The following is a 17,172-nucleotide window of genomic DNA, read 5'->3' as shown; positions in this document are numbered from 1 at the left end:
CGCTGCGCGATGCCCAGGCTGCCACATGTCCATTTTCATCTGTCTTTTTCGGCGGTTTATTTGACTTCGAATAATTTCCGGAGGCGCGTTCGAATGCTGTAACGAGGACAGAGCAGTCAAAGACTGGCGCGCGCGTTGCAATGTATGTGGTTGTATCGCCCAATGACAAAGCAAGGATCAAATAAAACTCTAGTCTATATATAGACACTTATGAATCGTAGTTCTTTTTAGACCTTTGAAATTTTGAATCATTTCATTTTTGGTTTAATTTAGCTTCACACATGAATTTATTGACTCTGTTGTAAACATTTATTTCATAATAAAAAAAGAGAGACCGAGGTGTGTGCATGAATAATAGTGGTAAAGTATTTTTAAGTTATAACATTCGCAAAACATCGTATCCGGACCTAATCTAATCATACATTATCATTATTAGGATCATACTCTTATGCAAATGCACGTAGACTTTTTGACAGTGATACTGAAATAAATGTAATGTAACAATTACAATTTTTATTCTGTTATAACGTCTGACACCTGATCGTTCCATACTCCGGGTAAAAAAAAACATGTCCACTTAGGACCCTCCTCCCTATAAATATCCAACATTTAATAAAATTGAAAGATTCCCTTTTCAGTTCCTTTCTTATTCGTTATCCAACACGCCGGTGTTTCCATCTCGTATTCATCAGTCAGCTACACATCTGTAGGTAATACCATACCACAGACGAGGTATAGGAGTAGACCAATCACCCAATGTATTATTCTGTCTCACGCTCGGGGGGCTCTAGAGCCCCCGTACTATTCCGTGTCACATCCTACCGTATCATCCAGAACTAATATTGTGGAACCGATATTCTACAATGGCGCTGTTGCTGATATAATTTTAAATCTCATGTCGAGGATTCATATGATGAATGAAACAAAAGAATGTTGTTTCCTCTTAATTCCATTACGGCTGACACGCGAGTGCATCGAAGGAGACGTAATGTAATAATAATAATAACGTAACGTCTCCGGCTGAGAATATTTTGGTCCCGGATCGAATCCCGCATGGAACGATTTTTTTTTCGTTAAACACTTTTTTCTTGTTCTTTCTACTACATCAGTCGTCTTCCCTGTGCAATTACAACTACAACAGTGTAATAACATAATTATAAAAAATTAAATTAGTTCAATATTAGCCAAAAGTAAGAATGTAGTTTAAATTTAATTAAATAAAATACGACGTTGATATCATTAATTTCATTTGACTATTTAATAGCTACTTATTCAATGTACTTCTGATATTGCTTTTCATTCGCAGCATATATATTCTAATAAATTTAATTATTTGGGATTGATAAAAGATTGAACAACAATATTTATAATAACTAGTTTTGAACATTTTTTAAGGGTAATTAAATTTAAAAAACAAAAAGAATGATTTAAAAATACAAAATATATTTCAGTATATACCATTAAACCCGATTCTTTTTAATTTTTTCAGTTTAAATTTTACTTTGGTATTGTTCCGTCACAAGACAAAACAAATATTTCAATATAACCAAACATCTGGGTGGCAGACTTCGGCCTACCTCCAGTTTATCATGTTTGTAATGCACTAGCATTTATGGTAGCGGCCCGGGACAAAATTTACAACACTTTACCGGGCGCAGGTTTATAACGCCTTTCCGGACCCATCGAGTGAGGGTACCGCGCGTCCACCTCGGCACAAGGTTACCCTCCCTTTGGCAATGGTAGGCGCCAACGAAGATCAATGACAATGATTGACCAATCACGAACAAATTAGAAGACAGAGATTCTTAGACCCCACCCACACCGAGATTAGCTGCAAGGAGTGAAGAGACGACAAGACCAGTCAACCAACTAGCCTCAAATAAACAAGTATTCCTCCGAGCAACCGTAGAGTCGTAGTCCACCAGAGCAGCAGCGGTCGTAGTATCCGCGTATTTCTTTTTATTTCTTCGGTTCTGTTAACGTCAGAGTCGATAGTGCAAACCGACACGGACAAGAGTGTCCCTTGCACTGCATTCCAGACAGAGTTGGGCACTATTTAGATAACAAATTATTTAAATAAGGATTCGAATCAAAGATATTTTATCTTTATTCGTTATTCGAAAGTTCGAATAAAAAAAGTATCTCTGTCGAATAAATAATTTTATTAGACGAGAATTTATCGGACGAATAGAGAGAATTTTTTTTATTCGAAGCGGATTTATTCGAACTTGGAATAAATTTTCATCTTTTATCTGTATCTTTTATTCAAAGGCTTCGGATAAATCTTCGAATAACTTTTGCCAGCTCGAATAAGCGGCGACGAGGTCCGACGAACGCCGATCTTCAAAGACCCAGCGACTGACAAACGGTATACAATGTAAGCAGATGGAGAATCGCGCACGAATGAAAGTTCAAACTTTTAGATTTTTCAATATACCTCCATAAAATTGCGGCGAGTGAATTGAGGGCCTTTTCCTGATGAAAATGAGTCCAAACTCGAGTGTAATCGAACAATTTTATTGATACGTAATGTTACGATAAAAATTAAAATCTTGTTGAAGATAATCCAAATGATGTCGTGTTTGGACTCATTTTCATCTGGATAAGCTCTACAACTTATTCGTATTAAAAATACTATTCGCATTAACACTATTCCTACCGAAACTTCGCGTATACCTATTTCTACCGCGACCGGTCAAATGACCGGTCTGTAGCACAACTTATATTTTTTAATATAGAATGAAGATAATAGCCAATTTGACAGTATAAAAATATAGTTTCTTTTATTTAGGAGTATATAATGTATATTTTATTCGTTTTCACCGCATAATATTTCGTTTACTATACCCTGTTGGGCCTGATGTTCCCCTAAACATATTATGAATAGGTGCTCTTCCAGGATTAGACCCTTCTTTTACTTCTTGCCAAACAGTTCCGTCTATAGCAGTTTCGATTACCTCTTCCTCATTCTCGCTATCGGAAGTAACTAAAAATCTCCTTCTCTTTCGTCCTCTACGTACGTTCGAAACATTCCCTTCGTCCTCATCGGTGTTCGAGTCGTTCTCAAATAGATCATAATTTTCCGTATTGTCATTTGCAATATCAAAAATTTCGAACGTCTTTACATTTTGGGAATGAATATTCAAGGGATAAAATAAAAACTAAAATATAAAAATGTAAATCAAGATGGATAAAAAAATGAACAAAAGATAAAATGTGAAACTTGCTACGAAGTATTGTTGGTTTGTTCACTTTTTTGAAAGTGACACTTATAACGCGTAATACAATAGAAAATAAAAGTAGAATAATAATAGAATAAAAATACAAAATAGTAAAAGACTGCCGAATATGCTCCTTGTAACTTTCACGTTTTGATGCTCTCTGTCCAGCTCACGAGACTTTACTGATTTGAATTCGTGAGAAGACGTCTAGGCATCTCCTTCGGCTATGATTTTATTTATTTTACAGTCATAGTAGATAAGACGGTGTAAGAAAATCCGAGGTTCTGGACCGCTTCGGATACCAATCAAGCAAATAAAGACCGCGAGGCCGATAGGCGAGCGAGGACTGTAAGCACTTTTCGGCTAAAATCATGCCACAACTGCATTACCTTCCGTTTGTAACGACTTTATAGTTTCGGAATTGAGTCTTTGAAAGAATACTATTACAAAAAGATATAAATCGATCTACCGGTCAAATGACCGGTCGTGGTAGGTAAGACAGACTACAAATTTTTCTCAGAAAATAAACAATAAAAAAAGAAGTAAATATTGAAAAATGTATTATACGCATATTGTAGGAAAAGTCGTGAAGTTTAAAGGCGATTCAACTACGTTGTATATAGGAAATTCTAATCGAAATTTTAAAAACGGTCATTTGACCGGTCGCGGTAGGAGTTTGGACTCATTTTCTTCAGGAAAAGCCCCTAACAATTCACTCGTCACAATTTTATGAAGGTATATTGAAAAATCTAAAATTTGAACTTTCATTCGATGCGGGTTTCGATGGCGGACGAAAAGATTCTCAGCCGGAGACGTTTTACGGCCTGCACCAACCGAAACTGTTGAGAGTCAGAGTTATATATTGAAATGTAACGCAAATAAAATATTTTATACTGCAGTTTTAAGTTTCTACACTGTTTTCCTCAATATAAAAATGTTCAATATTACATAATACACCTACAAAACGATCAGGAGGCATCGAAACAATTGATTTTTTTTTTAACGACGATGCAATTTATAAAAAAATAAGAAAAATTGTTTCAGTATTATCTAACTACTGAATTTTTATAAAACTGGTATCTCGGAAACTTCAATTCGAAATGTGCACTTTCTTCAAATGATTGGACAATTCAATTATCCAATTTTCTTAAACATGTTTGTATAATCTGGAAAATCTTTAAAAATTACACATTAATAATCACGATGAGACACAAATAACATAATAACATAAACGTGGTCAACTGAAAACTTCGATATAAAATCGGCAATTTTATGCTTTCGGATTTATTTAAAAATCTATTTTGCAGCCAAAAATTCTGAAAAAGTCTCAGTCGTGTATGATATTAGGTAGAATATTCAAGAATTCTTTCGTAATTTTTTGTTGAGAATGGTACGACTAAAAATTAATTTGGTTTGGAGACACTTTTGACCATCTTATCTGTCTTTGTCTTAAAAATCAACAAAAAAAATTATTTAAAAAATATATAACATATTTCAGTATACGCCATTAAACCCGATCTTTAAAAAAGATTTCTAGTCCAAATTTCGCATTGATATCTTTTTTAGTTTAAATGTTGTAGCAAAATGTGCGCCTCGCCGAACCACGAATCGATTGTGCTAATCGATTGCGGCTCAGGCGCTCGAAACTTTGGTAACGTGAATTCGGTGGAACGCGTCGAACAGTCGAGCAGGCAGCTCACACGGACAGAATAGAGATACGCTTGTCTGTAGCGCGTGCATAGTAGAAGCAACGTAAAGGCTCGTACAGACCTGAAGATTTCGACGAACATTGCGCCGAACGGCGCGCCGAACAGCGAACGAAACGCAAAATCGACATTCATTTCGGCGAACCGAACGGCGCGATCTTGCGTTTCGTTCGCTGTTCGGCGCAATGTTCGTCGAAATGTTCAGGTCTGTACGAGCCTTAAGGAGACGACGGTACGAGAGCCAACCCTTCACGTGGGACGGCGAACAGTGGTGCCAAGGCGGCAAAAAATCCTTTTTATAAATTTTCGATTTTTATAAAAAAAAATTATTTTTGTATAGCCTAATAGTACGTGCATGATGTGCCAGTCAGATTTTTGAAAAAATTTTTTTTACGGAGATATACGCATGGTAAATAACCATTTCCTCGCTCCTGAGAATTCATCAGTTTTCAGTGCGATAGTTATGTAATTACTCCGCCTATAATTGAATACTTAGGGGTCTACAAATCATATGGGTTATTGCAAATGGCTTCAACTATTAACTGGTAAAAAAAATTTTCCAAAAAACGTTGTTTAACACTAAGTAATATGGACTAACCTGAATTCCCTTTGCGTTACGCTCATTTTTTATTTATGGAGGAATACAAAAAATCCTTTGAATAGCTTCGATTTGGAACTAATCGTTTTGGCAAGTTATAATATTGATCTAGCTTTGTGCAAAAAATCATGAGATACTTCGAGATGCTTTCGTCGCAATTTAAGTTCAAATATCAACTTTCGGAATTTCCAAGAATGAATCGCGTGTATGTCACGATTATTTGATGTTTCAGGTGGAATTTTTAAGGGATACATATCAGATAATAAAAAAAAATGACATTCATACATATAAAAAAATATTTAATAACAATTTTTTATGTTAAATAAACAAAGTTTTCGTTCACTGGACCACTGTCGCAAAAATGCAACAGGTATTTTTTGGTAGTGCTCCAATGAACGCTATAAAAATAATTTATGTAAGATAAAAAAAATTGTTATTAAATATTTTTGTATACATGAAAAATTAATAAATCATATGCACTTCACATTTTTCTTTATTAATTAGAAATATTCCTAAAAAATTTCACCTGGAAAATCAAATAATCGTAGCTTCCGCACGATTCACTCTTGGAAATTCTGAAAGTTGATATTTAAACTTAAATTGTGACGAAAGGGTCTCATGAATTTTTGCACAAAGTTAGATCAATATTACACCTTGCCAAAACGATTAGTTCCAGACCAAAATCTATTAAAGGATTTGTTTTATGCTTCCATAAATAAAAAATGGGCAGAAAACAGAGATTTTCGATTAGCCCATATTACTTAATATTAACAACTTTGTGCAAAAAGTTTTTGCCAAATAAGCGTTGTAACTGTGGTAATCTTTCCACAGATTTTCAAACAAATTCGTTGGATAGTTTCATTTTACAGATTTTTTGCCGCTTTTTGGCCATTTGGCACCACTGTGCGGCGTCACGCTGTTATGCCGCAGGAAGGGGTAGATGAAGAGTATCCTCGAATAAACTCCAAACTCTTCTAGCACAACTTAGGTTTATTTGGGAATAGGTCGCCAAGCAAGAATACAAAGCGATTTTGTACACGACGAATAACTTTGTAACAAACGAGTCGACTGACGGGTTACGTGTAACTTCTTCTCTGTGTGTGTGTCTGTCCGCGCCCTTTCGCAGGGCCTTATATAAGGGTACAACTATGGAAGTTTGGTGGGGATGGATGACACTAGCACTTAGAGATAGGGAATGACGTGGAGGTCGGAATTTTCGCAGGGTTGGACTTTAATCTGAAATCTCAGTACCAGTGAGTAATTTGCCTTAGTCTAGTAGATGAGAAAGCCCGTGAGTTCTGACTCATCTATTTGTCTGACTTATCTATAGAGAATAGATAAGTCTGGTAGTCTCGCATAACAACGCGATTCTGGCATCACGACTGAACAAGTGTGATCGAGCTCGATGAATGCGGTAGTGTTTGTACGTGTCGTACTGTTATGCCGCAGGAAGGGGTAGATGAAGAGTATCCTCGAATAAACTCCAAACTCTTCCAGCACAACTTAGGTTTATTTGGGAATAGGTCGCCAAGCAAGAATACAAGCGATTTTGTACACGACGAATAACTTTGTAACAAACGAGTCGACTGACGGGCTACTTGTAACTTCTTCTCTGTCTGTCTCTCTCTCTCTCTCTCTCCGCGCCCTTTCGCAGGGCCTTATATAAGAGTACAACTATGGAAGTTTGGTGGGGATGGATGACACTAGCCCTTAGAGATAGGGAATGACGTGGAGGTCGGAGTTTTCGCAGGGTTGGACTTTAACATGAAATCTCTGTACCGGTGAGTAATTTTGCCTTAGTCTAGTAGATGAGAAAGCCCGTGAGTTCTGACTCATCTATTTGTCTGACTTATCTATAGAGAATAGATAAGTCCGGTAGTCTCGCATAACATCCCCTTCCTTATTTTAAAAGAATATACCTTGGTAAGGTATGTTCTTTTTACAAGATTGGTTTGAGTACGGTTTTACGCTTTGACGGTTTTACATAAATTGGTACGGGTTCGTCGCTAACTTCCTCGACAGTGAATGCTTGGTCATTTTGAGGTTTTGATGTGAACCTGACAGAATACTGAGGTGACGGTGTCGTTACATTTTCGTTATAAACGTGGGTACCTCCTGTATTGAAACAGTTTACATACTGATTGCAAGGTTTGAAGCATAAACTTATGAGTTTCCAGACTTTTAATTTGCATAATACATATAATAGAGCTAGTAGGATTAAACTAACGGTGATAATTTTAAGTGTGGTCCAGATGGTTTCGGTTATACCTAAAGATATGTGATGAATTAAAATATCTTCTTCTTCTTTACACGTTTAGAGTAAAGTTGTATCCAGATGGGATTTAGAATTTTGATGATGGATATTTGATATTTCCTACTTTCTGGGAATATATGAATTGCTTGCGCTATACATTGGTCTTGAAATGATGAAGTGAGAACTGGAGTCGTTCTTTCACAAATTCGGATTTTCTCGAAGATTTTACATTTGTGAATATCCATAGACTCGACAGGGCTGTAGTATTTAGTTGTGCTGTCTAGTAGTATATATCGAACAGTTATGCTAACTACATACATTAGTTTGTCCCGAATAAGGGGGATTGGTACTAGTTGATAAAGGTTATATTGTTCTGGTTCAAGAATTGGAATTTTCATTTCAAAGCAAAGTTGTGTATCATGTAAGACAAAAGTATTAACTTCGATGACTCGTTGATATAGGAAGGCTGATTCTTTCGTGGCAGGAAATAGCGTCCTTTCAGCTCCAAATTTGGATTCAATGCTTTTTAGAATTGTTACTAAGTCTACTGAATTTAGCAATGTGGGGTCCAATTTTCCTTGGATTCCATTGTTGATTAAACTTCTGAGTTTGTGTGTTAATTCCCCGTATTCAGTTACAAGTTCAGATAATAAAGTTGCTGTACTGAGTTGAATTTGTCGCTGTTCTATCTTATCTGTAACCTGATAGATTGCTTCAGTGGTTACATTTATGAATGATTGAATTCTATCACGATAATTGGAAAAGTCTTTAACAATGCCTTTTACAATGGTTGTTTCTTTATCTAGGTGTACGGCTAAACTTTTACTATCTGTATAAAGTTTATCAAGTTCCGAATCGTAATATTCGGCGTCCTTTTGACTAAGGGTTCCGAATAATACATTGGCTAAATCTCCAATGGGATTCAACCAACCACGTTTTACATGTTTACTTCTATTAGGTAAAGTTATGCCTATACTGTATAACATACGCCATTTTTCGTTAATATCGCGGTTAAAACGTTCGTGTAGGAGACGATAAGTTTGATTAATTACCGGATTTCTACTAAGTGCATCAGCGTTAGAATTCAAACATCCCTTTTTGTATTGAATCTCGTAATCATACTCTTCTAAAATGATCCTCCATCGCGTCTGCATGGCAGTTGGGTTTTTCATGTTATTTAGCCATTTCAGTGGCTGATGATCAGTAATTATAACGAACTTTCGACCATATGAGTAGGGGCGGAAGTGCTTTACACTCCAAACCATGGCAAGCATTTCGCGATCCGTGGTTGAATATTTTTGCTCAGCTTCGTTTAGGGTCCGACTTGCAAAGCTGATTGGTTTTTCTTTTCCGCTCTCATCTTTTTGTGCCAGTACCGCTCCTAAAGCTTCACCGGATGCATCAGTAGATAAAATGAATTGTCTTTTAAAATCTGGGTACATGAGTACACGATCTCCGCAAAGTTCTGTCTTCAGATGTTGAAAAGATTCCTCTTGTTGTTGCTTCCACTCGAAGTTCCTGTCCTTTCTCAGAAGCGTATTCATTGGTTTAGCTAACTGCGAGAAATTTGGGATAAATCTCCGGTAATATCCTGCCAATCCTTGGAACTGCTTGACATATATAGGGGCTTCATCTGTGACAGGTATGCTATGCTCGGTCAGTTTTGTCATAGGCAGTGCGTCGCCTGGCAAAGCAAGGATGTCCTCAAACTCTCGCGATACCTTCCTGACTAATTCAATAGCTTTCGGATCTGTCAAATGGGCTACCCGTGTATTTTCGTCTAATAATTTTAAACGTTTTTCTCGACCCTCAATCGAGTCCTTACTAAAATGTAGGATCCTATGCAAAGTACCTGTTAGTTCTATCGTCCTATGCTTGGTATCTATCTTGGCTTCCTCCCCCTCAAGGAACGGCATGCCGAGTAACCCGTCTTCTTCTATAGGAAAACTATCTGGTACTATTGCTAAAATATGTTCACGATTTCCTACTGTAAGTTTAGCTTCTCTGGTTGAGACGACTTCTCTATCATCAATTCCATAAAAACGATTGATTCGCGCTCGTGTAGGTAAAACAACTGCTGCTGCTGCTTTTATTAAATTTATTCTCGCTCCTGTGTCTAGGAGGAATACTCGACTTGACCTGCTTTGTCCCATTCGGAGAGCAATTGTAATGTTTCCTCGATTTGTAATTCCTCGGTCAGATCCCGTGGGTTTGTTGACTGTATAAACCTGTCTTGATTCTTTCGTTCTCCTGAGCAAAACGCGTTGTTCGTCCGTTGACCGAAAGGAGCTGTCACTTTCATCATCTCTGATTCTAACGTTTACAGGTTCTAGTGGTACTGAAGTTTCCCCATGTCGTAGTTCGTCGATTTCTTTCCGTTGCTCTTCGCAGAGAGTCATTAATTTAAGACATTTTCTCAGTAGTTCAGCCATTTGTTGTTCAAGGCTGCTTCTAACAGGGCTCGCGGGTCGACTCATTTTCTCGAGAGTTTTATGAATAAAACTATGTAACGACTCGCTGCTATCACTTTCGGTGTGAATTTCTGATTTCGGGTTCCAATATGTGTGAAAAGGCATTCACTTACCCGAATAGAATTTTCATAATCGTCTTATATCCTTCCAGATTTCGTCTTGTCGCCTTGTTGACCTCGGTCTTCTTGCTGAATTGCGGCCTATCCCACCGCTGCCACCAAAAATTAGTCCTCTGTTATGCCGCAGGAAGGGGTAGATGAAGAGTGTTCGAAATCACTGCAGGCGTTACCGAGAATCTCGGTAACGCAAACATCATTTCTTGTGCCATAGTTTTTGCGACCTAATCCGCAGGCGAGCGGCCTCGGTGCGACCGTGTCTCGGCGTTGACAATAGCCAGCTGATCGAGCACGGCGCCGAGACCGGGTGAACGCACTCAGACGTAAACTTTGTGTTTACTTCTAAACGTTTACTTGTCGCGTGAGCCACCGTTCCCATAATCCAAAATATCAAATCCGTCACCCACCGTCCTTGTTTCCTGTGCAGTAGCGGCCGTTAGGGCATTGCCCTCGTGCGCTAGCTAACGTTCGACACTGCCAAATCCTTTGTCATTTTCAAAAACCCCACTCCTTATTCCTTCCGACGCCGGTGGCCACGCATAGTATAAATAACCCGCGATAACCGCGAAACGAGGTCTTTAGACACGCTCGATCGCTCGATCACAGTCTCGCTTTACTTTCGTTTATTCGTGCGCTCCACGACACTTCACTCTCCCAAATCGTGCGCTTCACGATTTGCGCGTTACATCTCCGACTACTATCTATTCTCCGCTTTCGTGTACCTCTGCACTTCACCGCTATCTTGTATTCTTTCCGCTTTATTCTTAATACATTATTTATTATTTCATACAGTCCACTATTATTCTCTACCTGTCTCTATCGCAACCTATACCTCTTTCCTTTCGCTATAGTTCCAAACAAAGAGTATCCTCGAATAAACTCCAAACTCTTCCAGCACAACTTAGGTTTATTTGGGAATAGGTCGCCAAGCAAGAATACAAGCGATTTTGTACACGACGAATAACTTTGTAACAAACGAGTCGACTGACGGGCTACTTGTAACTTCTTCTCTGTCTGTCTCTCTCTCTCTCTCTCTCCGCGCCCTTTCGCAGGGCCTTATATAAGAGTACAACTATGGAAGTTTGGTGGGGATGGATGACACTAGCCCTTAGAGATAGGGAATGACGTGGAGGTCGGAGTTTTCGCAGGGTTGGACTTCAACATGAAATCTCTGTACCGGTGAGTAATTTTGCCTTAGTCTAGTAGATGAGAAAGCCCGTGAGTTCTGACTCATCTATTTGTCTGACTTATCTATAGAGAATAGATAAGTCCGGTAGTCTCGCATAACAGTACGTTGCGTTCGTCGTTTATTTTCTCATTAGAAACGTGCAAAAAAATAATACAACTACGTTCTGAGTGAATAGTGAAATAGATTGACATCTCGCAAAAAACGATCAACTACATAATTATTGATTAATTAATTCTTAACTCTTTCGAATTTCACAATTAATATTAATTGATATTTTACATGATTCTTTAAAGCTAAAATTTATGTTGTTTAAATGAAATATACATGGAAATATATAGTAAATTTCAATTTAATTTCTTTTTCAAGTTCAGTTACAAAAGATATTCAAAATGAATGCGTATTAATAGTGTTAAAAAATTGTAGAAATGCGAATAATTATACGTATGGAGAAATGTTATTTACGTTCAAGATTTATGAAAATTGTATTTCTATAATTTGGAAACATGGTATCTATATTTATTAATATTGTATTGATAAAGATAATTGTAGATATATAACATAATGACATCAAATTAAAAAATATAATTTGAACATATAGTCATAACTCTGATCATAACATCAGATATGTACATAACTCGTCAATCATTTGTATTTGACCACATTTGATAATTTTTTATGATCTAGTTCCAACATTTATCGTTCGTCAGCGTAGAGGGCGTAAGAAAACCAGTTGTTTACATGTGAGACACGAAACCGCATATGGTGATTGGTCTACTCTTATACCATAAAATTGCCGATTTTATATCGAAGTTTTCAGTTGACCACGTTTATGTTATTATGTTATTTGTGTCTCATCGTGATTATTAATGTGTAATTTTTAAAGATTTTCCAGATTATACAAACATGTTTAAGAAAATTGGATAATTGAATTGTCCAATCATTTGAAGAAAGTGCACATTTCGAATTGAAGTTTCCGAGATACCAGTTTTATAAAAATTCAGTAGTTAGATAATACTGAAACAATTTTTCTTATTTTTTTATAAATTGCATCGTCGTTAAAAAAAAAATCAATTGTTTCGATGCCTCCTGATCGTTTTGTAGGTGTATTATGTAATATTGAACATTTTTATATTGAGGAAAACAGTGTAGAAACTTAAAACTGCAGTATAAAATATTTTATTTGCGTTACATTTCAATATATAACTCTGACTCTCAACAGTTTCGGTTGGTGCAGGCCGTAAAACGTCTCCGGCTGAGAATCTTTTCGTCCGCCATCGAAACCCGCATCGAATGAAAGTTCAAATTTTAGATTTTTCAATATACCTTCATAAAATTGTGACGAGTGAATTGTTAGGGGCTTTTCCTGAAGAAAATGAGTCCAAACTCCTACCGCGACCGGTCAAATGACCGTTTTTAAAATTTCGATTAGAATTTCCTATATACAACGTAGTTGAATCGCCTTTAAACTTCACGACTTTTCCTACAATATGCGTATAATACATTTTTCAATATTTACTTCTTTTTTTATTGTTTATTTTCTGAGAAAAATTTGTAGTCTGTCTTACCTACCACGACCGGTCATTTGACCGGTAGATCGATTTATATCTTTTTGTAATAGTATTCTTTCAAAGACTCAATTCCGAAACTATAAAGTCGTTACAAACGGAAGGTAATGCAGTTGTGGCATGATTTTAGCCGAAAAGTGCTTACAGTCCTCGCTCGCCTATCGGCCTCGCGGTCTTTATTTGCTTGATTGGTATCCGAAGCGGTCCAGAACCTCGGATTTTCTTACACCGTCTTATCTACTATGACTGTAAAATAAATAAAATCATAGCCGAAGGAGATGCCTAGACGTCTTCTCACGAATTCAAATCAGTAAAGTCTCGTGAGCTGGACAGAGAGCATCAAAACGTGAAAGTTACAAGGAGCATATTCGGCAGTCTTTTACTATTTTGTATTTTTATTCTATTATTATTCTACTTTTATTTTCTATTGTATTACGCGTTATAAGTGTCACTTTCAAAAAAGTGAACAAACCAACAATACTTCGTAGCAAGTTTCACATTTTATCTTTTGTTCATTTTTTTATCCATCTTGATTTACATTTTTATATTTTAGTTTTTATTTTATCCCTTGAATATTCATTCCCAAAATGTAAAGACGTTCGAAATTTTTGATATTGCAAATGACAATACGGAAAATTATGATCTATTTGAGAACGACTCGAACACCGATGAGGACGAAGGGAATGTTTCGAACGTACGTAGAGGACGAAAGAGAAGGAGATTTTTAGTTACTTCCGATAGCGAGAATGAGGAAGAGGTAATCGAAACTGCTATAGACGGAACTGTTTGGCAAGAAGTAAAAGAAGGGTCTAATCCTGGAAGAGCACCTATTCATAATATGTTTAGGGGAACATCAGGCCCAACAGGGTATAGTAAACGAAATATTATGCGGTGAAAACGAATAAAATATACATTATATACTCCTAAATAAAAGAAACTATATTTTTATACTGTCAAATTGGCTATTATCTTCATTCTATATTAAAAAATATAAGTTGTGCTACAGACCGGTCATTTGACCGGTCGCGGTAGAAATAGGTATACGCGAAGTTTCGGTAGGAATAGTGTTAATGCGAATAGTATTTTTAATACGAATAAGTTGTAGAGCTTATCCAGATGAAAATGAGTCCAAACACGACATCATTTGGATTATCTTCAACAAGATTTTAATTTTTATCGTAACATTACGTATCAATAAAATTGTTCGATTACACTCGAGTTTGGACTCATTTTCATCAGGAAAAGCCCCTCAATTCACTCGCCGCAATTTTATGGAGGTATATTGAAAAATCTAAAAGTTTGAACTTTCATTCGTGCGCGATTCTCCATCTGCTTACATTGTATACCGTTTGTCAGTCGCTGGGTCTTTGAAGATCGGCGTTCGTCGGACCTCGTCGCCGCTTATTCGAGCTGGCAAAAGTTATTCGAAGATTTATCCGAAGCCTTTGAATAAAAGATACAGATAAAAGATGAAAATTTATTCCAAGTTCGAATAAATCCGCTTCGAATAAAAAAAATTCTCTCTATTCGTCCGATAAATTCTCGTCTAATAAAATTATTTATTCGACAGAGATACTTTTTTTATTCGAACTTTCGAATAACGAATAAAGATAAAATATCTTTGATTCGAATCCTTATTTAAATAATTTGTTATCTAAATAGTGCCCAACTCTGTCTGGAATGCAGTGCAAGGGACACTCTTGTCCGTGTCGGTTTGCACTATCGACTCTGACGTTAACAGAACCGAAGAAATAAAAAGAAATACGCGGATACTACGACCGCTGCTGCTCTGGTGGACTACGACTCTACGGTTGCTCGGAGGAATACTTGTTTATTTGAGGCTAGTTGGTTGACTGGTCTTGTCGTCTCTTCACTCCTTGCAGCTAATCTCGGTGTGGGTGGGGTCTAAGAATCTCTGTCTTCTAATTTGTTCGTGATTGGTCAATCATTGTCATTGATCTTCGTTGGCGCCTACCATTGCCAAAGGGAGGGTAACCTTGTGCCGAGGTGGACGCGCGGTACCCTCACTCGATGGGTCCGGAAAGGCGTTATAAACCTGCGCCCGGTAAAGTGTTGTAAATTTTGTCCCGGGCCGCTACCATAAATGCTAGTGCATTACAAACATGATAAACTGGAGGTAGGCCGAAGTCTGCCACCCAGATGTTTGGTTATATTGAAATATTTGTTTTGTCTTGTGACGGAACAATACCAAAGTAAAATTTAAACTGAAAAAATTAAAAAGAATCGGGTTTAATGGTATATACTGAAATATATTTTGTATTTTTAAATCATTCTTTTTGTTTTTTAAATTTAATTACCCTTAAAAAATGTTCAAAACTAGTTATTATAAATATTGTTGTTCAATCTTTTATCAATCCCAAATAATTAAATTTATTAGAATATATATGCTGCGAATGAAAAGCAATATCAGAAGTACATTGAATAAGTAGCTATTAAATAGTCAAATGAAATTAATGATATCAACGTCGTATTTTATTTAATTAAATTTAAACTACATTCTTACTTTTGGCTAATATTGAACTAATTTAATTTTTTATAATTATGTTATTACACTGTTGTAGTTGTAATTGCACAGGGAAGACGACTGATGTAGTAGAAAGAACAAGAAAAAAGTGTTTAACGAAAAAAAAATCGTTCCATGCGGGATTCGATCCGGGACCAAAATATTCTCAGCCGGAGACGTTACGTTATTATTATTATTACATTACGTCTCCTTCGATGCACTCGCGTGTCAGCCGTAATGGAATTAAGAGGAAACAACATTCTTTTGTTTCATTCATCATATGAATCCTCGACATGAGATTTAAAATTATATCAGCAACAGCGCCATTGTAGAATATCGGTTCCACAATATTAGTTCTGGATGATACGGTAGGATGTGACACGGAATAGTACGGGGGCTCTAGAGCCCCCCGAGCGTGAGACAGAATAATACATTGGGTGATTGGTCTACTCCTATACCTCGTCTGTGGTATGGTATTACCTACAGATGTGTAGCTGACTGATGAATACGAGATGGAAACACCGGCGTGTTGGATAACGAATAAGAAAGGAACTGAAAAGGGAATCTTTCAATTTTATTAAATGTTGGATATTTATAGGGAGGAGGGTCCTAAGTGGACATGTTTTTTTTTACCCGGAGTATGGAACGATCAGGTGTCAGACGTTATAACAGAATAAAAATTGTAATTGTTACATTACATTTATTTCAGTATCACTGTCAAAAAGTCTACGTGCATTTGCATAAGAGTATGATCCTAATAATGATAATGTATGATTAGATTAGGTCCGGATACGATGTTTTGCGAATGTTATAACTTAAAAATACTTTACCACTATTATTCATGCACACACCTCGGTCTCTCTTTTTTTATTATGAAATAAATGTTTACAACAGAGTCAATAAATTCATGTGTGAAGCTAAATTAAACCAAAAATGAAATGATTCAAAATTTCAAAGGTCTAAAAAGAACTACGATTCATAAGTGTCTATATATAGACTAGAGTTTTATTTGATCCTTGCTTTGTCATTGGGCGATACAACCACATACATTGCAACGCGCGCGCCAGTCTTTGACTGCTCTGTCCTCGTTACAGCATTCGAACGCGCCTCCGGAAATTATTCGAAGTCAAATAAACCGCCGAAAAAGACAGATGAAAATGGACATGTGGCAGCCTGGGCATCGCGCAGCGGCAAGCACGCCGACGAACCGCCAACATACATTGTATACGCGGCGGCGCGGCGACGGTCCACGGGAAGCTGCAGAGAAAGAAGCGAAGATCGGTTCCGAAGGCGGTCGAAGGAATGCCATCGAACATTCGCTCGCAAGCGTCGGCCAGTATTCACTTCAGAGCAGCCATTCGTGTCAGTGCCGTGTGTTGTAAGTACGTATTATGGCGATTAGGTTTGGAGTATACATTTTGATAAGTTTTCCCGAAAACAGGCCATTTGTCCGCACAGTACGGCGGTCTCTTTATTTTCCGAGATATTTGCAAAAACTGTCTATTTTGATGTAAACTTCTGCCTATTT

At 37.0% G+C, this 17,172-nt stretch overlaps 1 protein-coding gene across 1 annotated transcript; it reads right to left on the bottom strand.

The window, feature by feature from the left end:
- Nucleotides 1-7,309: 7,309 nt before the first annotated feature.
- LOC143364451 (uncharacterized) lies at nt 7,310-8,178 on the bottom strand. The gene is made up of 2 exons (XM_076804797.1): nt 7,904-8,178; nt 7,310-7,747 (listed from the first exon to the last, which is right to left on the bottom strand). The coding sequence occupies exons 1-2, from the start codon at nt 7,936-7,938 to the stop codon at nt 7,465-7,467; spliced, it is 318 nt and encodes a 105-aa protein (XP_076660912.1). The 5' UTR covers nt 7,939-8,178; the 3' UTR covers nt 7,310-7,464.
- Between the last annotated feature and the right edge of the window lie 8,994 nt (nt 8,179-17,172).

The sequence above is a fragment of the Halictus rubicundus genome, unplaced genomic scaffold (genome assembly GCF_050948215.1).
Source record: "Halictus rubicundus isolate RS-2024b unplaced genomic scaffold, iyHalRubi1_principal scaffold0566, whole genome shotgun sequence".
NCBI classification, from domain to species: Eukaryota; Metazoa; Arthropoda; class Insecta; order Hymenoptera; family Halictidae; genus Halictus; species Halictus rubicundus.
This window is presented reverse-complemented; position numbering and strand designations above follow the sequence as displayed.